Here is a 10,737-nt window from a genome sequence, read left to right on the forward strand (position 1 = left end):
TTATGTTATGTTATGTTATATGTTATGTTATATTATATTATATTACATTAGATTATATTATATTATATTCGGCTCTAGACAAACAATGTTTACAACCTATTTTACCTCTGTAATGTTATGTTTTTTTTTATTTTATTTATTTTATTTTTTTAAGTAAAACAGTATATTAAAGTCCCCATGAAATCAAAATGGAAGTTTTTTGGCTTTTAGTATAAATATGTTAGCCTTAAGATTATCTATAAGCTGGTGTGCTCCAAAACAATGACAAAATTCATATTAATAAGATACAAGCATTCAAAATTTACAAGCTCTCACTTCCTCCAATATGGATCAACGATTCTGATGACATCACCCTGCACTTCAGCTTCTCATCAAACTTTCTGTCCAATCAAATGCTCTCTAGAATACGAAGCGTCCCGCCCCCTACACTATAAATAGACGCTGAAGCTGTGTCTGAAATCAGTCACTTGTTCACAGAAATAGTATTTTCTGTATGGTGAATGGCACGTAGTGCACTATATAGAGGATAGGGAATGATTCCGACAGTGTAAATATGCTTTCCATTGGGGCGAAATAAGTGTGGTTTCACGCTATGTCACGCTAACCACTGCACCGCGCGTGCACACAGTCTGCTCCGGTCCAGAGACACGATAGCACGGAGCGGATCATATGCGTCAATCGGTGCAGACCACAAAACATATCGGACCCATTTGAATCCTACACAGAATGCTATATTTTATAGCAATATGGTTGAGATTGTGGCTGTCAAATGCAGTTTTACCGAGCTCAAAAGCTCTGGTCCAAACTGTGACATAAACAAAACTCTATTGGCTATTTTAAAAAGGGGGCGGGACTGCTTGATATGTCCCGCCCTGTCTTCCTGTTTCAGTTGAAATAATGTCAACACATAGAATAACGCTGCGTGTTTCAAGGCACTTCAGTGGACCCTTAAATGTGAAGAAGAAGTTACTTTGCAAGTTCTCAGCTGAAAAGGAAATTCATTTCAGAGACGAAAGAATGAAAACTTTATTGTACTGATGAATCATTGGCTGCGTATACACTTGGCATTAACATGCGATCACCGTCATCCGATCAAGCAGATCGGATCATCAGTCAATAGGGACACAGAGCGTTTACACTTGGCAACATCAACTGACTTCTCTATCTGGATATCTGTTTGGATCTGTCTTTCCCACGCAATATTTAAAGAAGTGTGCAGAGGATGGCCCCGGATGGCTGGATTGCGTTTACAGTACTCTGAGATCTGATCACAATGCGTCCTCGACTACCTCTGGATAACATTCCAATCTGAAGCGCGTTTACACTTGTCTTTTCAATGTGTATGTGGACAACATCCGGATACAGGTCACATGTTAGGCTGCGTTTACACTTGGCATTAACATGCGACCTGTATCTGGATATTGTCCACATACACATTGAAAAGACAAGTGTAAGAATGTTATCCGATCAGCGTGTCCTGGTCCAAAGATAGTCGAGGACGCATTGTGATCGGCGCCGGTTGCATAAACTGTTTAGACTAGTCTTAAAAAGTTAGTCATCTAATTTTTTTCTTCAAAACTGGTCATAACTTTTTAAATTCAGTTATGAAAAGGTTGATTGGTCTTATTTGTATTGGAAAAGGAAGACTGATTACCCCTTGGCAACTGCTAGTTGGTCAAACTAGTTCTTAAGACATAGTCTTAACATGGTGGCTAAGTTTATGCAACTGGCCCCCGCGGCGGATCTCAGTGTAATGTAAACGCAATCCAGCCATCGTGTCTGCATTCGAGAAGTCAGTTGATGTTGCCAAGTGTAAACGCGTCGTGTCCTGATTGACTGATGAGCCGATCTGCTTGATCGAATCACGGTGATCGCATGTTAATGCCAAGTGTAAACGTAGCCATTTATAATTAGAACAGGAACATGAATTAAAGTAGCCTACATGAGGTCTGACTTTAACAATCTAAAGATCGTGTTTTCCATGAACTCATTCAAAGTGGCATTCTCTCTTCTGATCTGCTCCTGAAAGGCTCAAGCGGCGTGGCCATAGCAGCAGTTCTGGAGGAAGAGGAGAAGCGAGTGTTTCGGTGGCGCCACGCCCTGCTGAAGGGCATGGAATACCACAGTTCAGGGACGCTGCCTCTCCTGGGCAGCCCGCGCTACTGTCCCGGCACCAACAGCGCCAGCGGCTACCTCTGCCAGACCGGCCACTGCTGCCAGGAGACGGGCTGCTGCACCTACTACTATGAGCTGTGGTGTGAGTCCAGAAGTTTACTCCGCATTAGTGACCCTGGAGCACAAAACCAGTCTTAAGTCGCTGGGGTATATTTCAGATATGAATCTCAATTTTAAAAAATGTACCCTTATGACTGGTTTTGTGGTCTAGGGTCGCATATGAAATATATTGTCATATGAAGCATGAAACATATTATATGAAAACTGTAAAAACATATGAAAACGGTAAGAAATTGGAACAATTCCATATAGGCCCTATCTAGCCCATACAAATGTGTTTGTAGGCTATGTGTAATAGATTTTTGGACATATTATGCCATGTGACTACATGTAGCCCATACATATCTGATGTAGACTATATTCATTTAAAGTAGCCTACATGAAGTAGCCGACCTCATGTAGGCTACTTTAAATGAATATAGTCTACATCAGAAAATTATGGAAAAATTTGTTGCCAATCAGCTAGTCTTTTCTAGCTCTCAGCGATCAGTTCGATGCATTTCAATCTGGTTTTCGCTCTCATCACAGCACTGAAACTGCTTTAGTTAAGGTTGTCAACGATCTGTTACTCTCTGGTGACTCAGGTAATCTCTCCATTCTCCTGCTGCTCGACCTCAGCTCAGCATTTGATACTGTCTGTCACAAGTTATTACTCTCCCGCCTTTCAGAGATAGGTGTCTCAGGTGCTGCACTATCATGGTTCTCTTCCTATCTCACTGATAGACAATATTACATCACTATGCATAATTATAAATCTCCCACTACTTTACTCAGTCAGGGTGTTCCCGCTCTGTTCTTGGGCCATTACTATTCATTACTTACATCATGCCTCTTGGACATATTATCCGTCGTCATGGTTTTCATTATCACTGTTATGCTGATGATATTCAGATACACACTGCATGCAGACCAGATTCTATTCACCAGACCACATCACTATCTACCTGTGTCAATGAGCTAAAGGCCTGGCTAAATTCTAATTCAAAATATTGAATTTGAACAAAACAGAAATTTTAATTACTGGCCCCCCTTTACTAACAAAAAATATAGTAAATGCTCCCAGTTTCAACCTTGATGCTACAACAATTATTCCATCTGCTACTGTCAGAAATGTAGGCATTACTCTTGATCCTTCACTGACTCTGGATGTTTACATTAGTAAACTATCCAAAGCTGCATTTTTCCAGCTTCGCCGTTTAGCCCAACTTCGATCCTATGTTTCTCCAAAAGATGCTGAATCAATAGTGCATGCTTTTATTACATCACACCTCGACTACTGTAATGCTCTTTTTGCCGGATTACCATTGCACTCTATCTCTCGTTTACAATATATTCAAAATTCTGCTGCAAGAATATTAACCCATACTAAACGATCTGCTCATATTACCCCTATTTTATTTAAACTCCATTGGCTCCCTGTATCATCTCGCATTACTTACAAAATTCTTCTGCTTACTTTAAATCACTCAATGGCCTTGCTCCTCCTTATCTTTCTGATCTACCGATCTGCTCATATTACCCCTATTTTATTTAAACTCCATTGGCTCCCTGTATCATCTCGCATTACTTACAAAATTCTTCTGCTTACTTTTAAATCACTCAATGGCCTTGCTCCTCATCTTTCTGATCTACTGTCTCCTGACGTTCCACCTCGATCACTTCGATCTGCAGGGTGTGAACTTCTTACTGTACCTAGATTTCATCTATCTTCAATGGGTGGCAGGTCATTTTCCGCAATTGCACCTAAACGATGGAACTCTATACCACTGGCACTAAGGACAATAACCTCACTCTCTGTATTTAAATCACAACTCAAAACCTACTTGTTTACCCAATACTATCAGTCATAACATGTTCTTTAGACAGTCTCCTCATCCTATACTACCAGCTATAATTCTCTCTGAGTATTTTCGTTCTGTGTATTTTTTGTTGCATTTACTATTCTTTGTTTGTTACTTATTGACACTATCCTTTTTCTGTTATTACTTATACTATGTTATGTATCTCTGTTTCCAGTACATAATTGTACCATGATATGCAACTGCAATCATGTCTATCCCCGGACTGGGCAAATGTCCACTGTCCACTTAATTTGATTAATTGATTGTGAAATGACTGTTTATGATTATGTGAATCGACTGTCTATTGTGTTACTGCTTTTGTACAGTGTCCTTGAGCTTGGGAAAGGCGTTATATAAATTAAACATATTATTATTATTATTAATCCTAAAAACACTTCAGTACAACTTTAAAGGTGATTTTCTCAATATTTAGATTTTTTTGCACCCTCAGATTCCAGATTTTCAAATAGTTGTATCTCAGCCAAATATTGTTCTATCCTAACAAACCATACATCAATGGAAAGCTTATTTATTAGATCATGTATAAATCTCAGTTTCAAAGAATTTACCCATATGACTGGTTTTGTGGTCCAAGGTCACATATACACACTCTTATAACTAATATTACTTATAATACTCCTTAAAAATGCAAATGATGTAATTTACTCACCCTCATTCCAAACCTATTTGAGACTTACTTTCTTCTTTCGAACCTTTCATCTTTGGGTGATAAGTTCCTTTAGGACAAGGCAAACATTCTTACTAATATATATTATCATACTTAAATTATACTTAAATAATATTAAATTATACAGTAAATCAAGACAATTGTTTTGTATTACAAGTTTTCTAAAATGTTATGTTGAAATATGCAAATGATGCATTATCTAATTGAATATGCTCTAGTTTGTATACCATAATAAATCTGAATATTGGATAAAGCCAGATTCAAAATTTTTGTTTGATTTTGTTGACATATTAGAGTTAAAGGTTTTTATAGAGGGGATTTTGGATTTCTCTTTTTATCACTCCATAAATCAAAAAATTCTGTCAACAGACAGAAAAAATACATTTTCATCATGTTTTAGGAATAATATGTCATATAAACCAGTGTGAATGATATATTAACAAACCCCTCAGTAAAAACCTTCAGAACTTTGTCAGGAATAATAGTGTAAAATTTGGTGTATGTAAATGATGCTGAAGTGGAGAAAAAACTCTTTTTGAGAAAATCACACTTAACGATATGTGTTGTGATTGAAATCTATGCAAAGATAAAGTCCAATAATAAACTCTGGTAAATGATATGTGAACAAACCCCTCAGTAAAAACCTTCGGAATATAGAGAGGAATAAAACTGTAAGTTTTGGTGTTTCTTAGTGCTGCTGAAGTGGAGAAAAAACTCTTTAAAGAAATGTATTGTAATTGGAATCTACAGATGCAAATAAAGTGCAATAAAATAAACACTTAAATGTGTATTTAGGATGTTTTCTTTCTACTAAGAAAGAAGCCATGTTATAGAAGCAAAATAGGCCAAAAAATTTCTTTGAATGTGAATTTATCTACTCTCGTAGACCCGCCTACTCACCTGTCAATCACCCATTGTGCTGAACTGTTGGTTTAAGAGAAAGCATCTGATTAACCCAACTTTATTTATAAAGCACTTTCAAAGGTAGAACAGAGTGCTGTATAGAGAAAAGGAAATATACTAAAAACAACTAGCCTAAATCATCAAATCCAAATTCACAAACTTATTTAGTTTCATTCAAGCCTTTTGAATTAGTAAAGCCAAAACAAATACACTATAGTCTACAGTACCTGCACAAAATGTCAGAGAATATCTTCGGTTTGTGTGGCAATAACATGCAATGACCAAGATCAAACAAATCATTTAAAATCGCTTGACTAAATGAATGGTTAGCATTCTGCATTTATTCTGTGAGCGTCTCGTGTGTGTTTCAGGGTTTTGGCTGCTGTGGAGCGTTCTCATCCTGTTCAGCTGCTGCTGCGCGTATCGTCACCGGCAGGCGAAGCAGCGTGTCCAGCAGCAGCAAAGACAGAGGGAGATCAACCTCATGGCTTATCACGGAGCCTGCAGTTACCCGTCCTCCATGTTTGACCTCAGTAAGAACACTTTTCACTCACTCTAACATAATCACACTTACTAGAAAGCTCTTATTTTCTCAGATTTGCTAGCATGTCATGATATAGTAATTACTGATAAAATTCTTAAATGCAAAATCTAGTGAATGGTTTGCTCTGTATTTGGAAAATCTCATACATATGTGACCCTGGACCACAAAACCAGTCTTAAGTCGTTTAAGTATATTTGTAGCAATAGCCAAAAAAACATTGTATGGGTCAAAATAATCGATTTTTCTTTTATGCCAAAAATCATTAGGATATTAAGTAAAGATCATGTTCCATGAAGATATTTTGTGAATGTCCTACCGTGAATATATCAAAACTTCATTTTTGATTAGTAATGTGCATACACTTATGACTAGTTTTGTGGTCCAGAGTCACATATATATATAACATGACTTATCTTTTGAGTTTTTCATGCTTTTGCACAATGCTTCATCCACTTTGCTGGGTGTTCAATACCACAGTCGTAGCGACCTGCAAAACATACGAAAAATTATTAGGTGCACGTACACCTCTAAAGAAACACAAAAAAGAAAATAGAGAGTCAGAATTATGACTCTCGTAACACTTTTGGTGAAAAGTTTTTTTGTTTTTCATTTCATTTGTAGAGAATAAAACAATTGTCATACATATACATACAGACATACATACAGTAGAATACAATGTTTGTGCTCAGATAGTAAAAAAAAAGCTTTTAAGGTCTTATTTACATTAATTCATTTAGGAGAAACTTTTATCCGAAGCGATTTACAAATGAGGTACATCACAAGCAATGTCATAAAGACAAAATATTCATTATTCATTAAATATTCAAGTACACAATACCACGTTTAGCATAAACTACATATAAAGAAATGAGTAACCAAGATTCTTTTCTGAAATGCACAAGAGAAAAATAAATAATACAAATAATTTAATAAACAGAAGCTAGTTATATAAAACAAGCACCTTGGTTTTTACCGAATACTTTTGTACTTACCCTCAAATTAAAATTAAAATTAAGATATCAAATAATTAAATCCTAAAATCATGTTCTTAAAAAGACAGCCTTCATTAAAATAGAACACAATATAAATCCATTTTTATTTTAATTCAAATTAATTTTTATTTTGTTCAAAATGTTCTATTTTATTTCATTTTTTTAAACATTTAAATAAATTTAAGCTTACTTTTGTTTAGCAGAATTGGTCTGAATTGTTAGAGAAACACTAGTTAAATCAGACCATTCAAGTAGTGCCTTTCATACCACTAATTCTAGAATCCACATTTTAGAATCTAAATGAAAACAAACACAAACTTACATTAATCTTGAGTTCTCATTGGCAGGTTTCCTCGCCTCGCTCAAACTGCCATCCTATGAGGAAGTAGCAGCCCAACCCAGCACCCCGCCCCCTCCCTACAGTTCTGTTGCCTACCCACGAGGCTCCGCCCACCCCGGCCCGAGTCACATGCTGTCATCACAGAGCTCTGACAACTACACCAGCTGCTCCTGCGACTCCTGCTGTCCGTCATCGCCCTGTAGCTCCTCCCCTTCTTCGGCCCAACTCACAGACGAAACTGATACTAGCCACGCCTCCACGCCCTCCCTCAACTATCCTGGCCACACCCACTCAGCGGTCATGCACACCGAGTGCATCCCAATACCGCCAATCAACGAAGGCGGCCAATCGCCAACACGAAGCACAGCCGAGGTCGTGGAGGTGGAGCTTCCAAGCTCCACCCCTCTGGATTCCAATGGGAACAACAAACCAGTGAAAAACATAACTAGTAGCACAGATAACGTTACTGAAATAGTAGATGCATCCCAAACTATTAGTACTAACAATATCTGCGATGCAAACAGCGCTAATAACATTAACAGTCCAAATTCAACGAATATCACCAGCCTTTGTCATCCGACTCCACCATCCTCCTCATTGTCTCTCCAACTCTTCTCTAAGTCTGACCCACTTGGTGTTTTCCCCAAGCAGCAGAATAACGCAGCTCAGAGGGAGGGGCCTGCACAGGCCCCACCCCCTCAGTCTCCACCCAGAACCGCTCTCTTTTCTCCCGGCGTTGAACCGGCGCGCCGCGATTCCACCGTGAGCGATCTGGAAGTGGACCAAACGCACTTCCAACAGCGACGACTGACCGGCGACTCCGGCATCGAGGTCTGCCGCTGCCACGTAGAACGTGAAGAGGAGGATGACGATGAAGAAGAAGAAGAAGGAGGACACTTACCGGTAGAGTCGGTCAATGGAACGGGAGACGCTCTTCATGATAGTCCGGACTGTTCTGCCAGAGCCAGACCGGATGGGGGCGGGAAAGAGGCGTGGCCTGTTTCGTCGGTGGCTCCACCCACTGACGCAGTCGTCATGGCAATGGAAACTGACTGAGTGTTACGTTAATAGCACGCAGGTCTTGTTCTGAGAGAAACCCTGTACAGATTGACGTTAGAAGACACATGAATCTGCGACCTCATCTTTGGTTCTAAGGGTCAAACACTACCAAAGGTTTGGAATTATTAAGATTTTTTTTATGTTTTTGAAAAAAGTCCGTTTGGCTCACTAAGGCTGCCTTTATTTAATAAAAAATACAGTAAAAATTTGAAATATTTTTACAATATAAAATAGCTGTTTTCTATGTGATTATCTGTTAAACTGTAATTTATTTCTGTGATCAAAGCTGTATTTTCAGCATCATTACTCCAGTCTTCAGTGTCACATGATCTTCAGAAATCATTCTAATATGCTGATTTGCTGCTCAAGAAATATTTCTGATTATCATCAATGTTGAAAACAGTTAATTTTTTGAGAAATCTGATACATTACTATTCAGAAGTTTGAGTTAAATAATAATGGGGGGAAAAAGAAATTAATGCTTTTATTCATCAAGGATGTGTTAAATTAATTAAAAGTGCCAGTAAAGACATTATGTTACCAAAGATTTCTATTTCAAATAAAAGCTGTTCTTTTGAACTTTCTATTCATCTGTGAATACTGAAAATTAAAATGTATCACGGTTTCCATAAAAATATTGTGCAGCACAACTGTTTTCAACATTGATAATAATCAGAAATGTTTCTTGAGCAGCAAATCAGCATATTAGAATGATGTCTGAAGATCATGTGACACTGAAGACTGCAGTAATGATGCTGAAAATACAGCTAAGTGACAGTAAAGACAATGATATTACAAAAGATTGCTATTTCAAATCAATGCTGTTCTTTTGAACTTTCTATTCATCTGTGAATACTGAAAATTAAAATGTATCACGGTTTCCATAAAAATATTGTGCAGCACAACTGTTTTCAACATTGATAATAATCAGAAATGTTTCTTGAGCAGCAAATCAGCATATTAGAATGATGTCTGAAGATCATGTGACACTGAAGACTGGAGTAATGATGCTGAAAATACAGCTTTGATCACAGAAATAAATTACATTTGAACAGATAATCACATAGAAAACAGCTGTTTTAAATTGTAATAATATTTCACATTTTTACTGTATTTTTGATCAAATAAATGCAACCTTTGTGAGCAGAAGGGACTCTTTCAGAAACTCTTTTGGCTGGTAGTGTGTGTTTGTGTCGGTCTCTGGTGAGGTGCTGACACACCACATCACAGATTCCCAAACCAGAGCAAAGTCAGCCCGTGATAACCTTTGATTTGACCCGTCATGAGAAAAATGTATTTACATTTGATGTTGTTTTTTCCATTTTATTTATTTTTGCATTGGAATGTAGAAGAATTTGATTTTTTTTAAAATCAACATTTTAATACATAATGCAACATTTTTGACCATGAGTGGGAACTCTAGGGAACTGAAGCGAACTGAAGATACAGACGTGCAAACACACGTAAATGTGGATGAGCGGAACGAACCCTAAAAACGTTCCTACTTTCTCTCTGACGGTCCGGCTGCTTCTTTTGCTCATTAGTTTTACGCAAACACCAACAGTTGTGAAAAACAACACACACAAACACCCTTCCCATGGAATTCTGGGTAATGCAGAAGATGAAACGCGAGCGGAAACACAGAAAGCAGGCTGGCCAGAGGTTTCTGCACTGCCCAGCGTTCCTCAACACCAGCTCGGCCAAACAGATGCTGCATCGCAACCACTGGAGAAGAATCGAGACGCACCTCAGGACTTCTGCTGCGGTTCAACATTCGTTTACGTCTTTATGTCAGACGCTGATACGCCATCGTTCATTTACTACATGCAGGCGGGTGAATCTCATCAGGTCTGTCAAGATCACGCTTGACTCCACAATCAAGTGAAAGACAAAAGGAATTATATTTTGCATGAAGAAAATCGCTTGTTTTTTGGAATGTTTACATTATTTTCATGGCCATTAAGCACATTTAACCCTTTAATTCATGTTACTGTAATGTGAAAAAATAATATTAACATTCTATTGTATATTATGCACATCATGATAGTATTTGTTGTATTGCCATTAATTTATACAGGTTTAAATGTAAAAAAGACATTGTATTAATAAAACGAGAATTTAGTGAGAATCAGAAT

General features: G+C 37.7%; 1 protein-coding gene across 2 annotated transcripts in view; it reads left to right on the forward strand.

The window, feature by feature from the left end:
- Positions 1-8,751, forward strand: part of LOC107750191 (uncharacterized) — a 12,265-nt gene extending 3,514 nt beyond the window's left edge. For both annotated transcript variants that reach the window (XM_016565473.1, XM_016565474.1), the window contains 3 exons: positions 2,030-2,257; positions 6,039-6,200; positions 7,551-8,751. In XM_016565473.1, coding sequence (XP_016420959.1) covers positions 2,113-2,257; positions 6,039-6,200; positions 7,551-8,599 — 1,356 coding nt within the window. In that variant the 5' untranslated portion in view covers positions 2,030-2,112 and the 3' untranslated portion in view covers positions 8,600-8,751. The remainder of the gene's footprint in view (positions 1-2,029; positions 2,258-6,038; positions 6,201-7,550) is intronic.
- Positions 8,752-10,737: the final 1,986 nt, after the last annotated feature.

The sequence above is a fragment of the Sinocyclocheilus rhinocerous genome, unplaced genomic scaffold, assembly GCF_001515625.1.
Source record: "Sinocyclocheilus rhinocerous isolate Xijiao unplaced genomic scaffold, SAMN03320098_v1.1 scaffold151, whole genome shotgun sequence".
NCBI lineage: Eukaryota > Metazoa > Chordata > Actinopteri > Cypriniformes > Cyprinidae > Sinocyclocheilus > Sinocyclocheilus rhinocerous.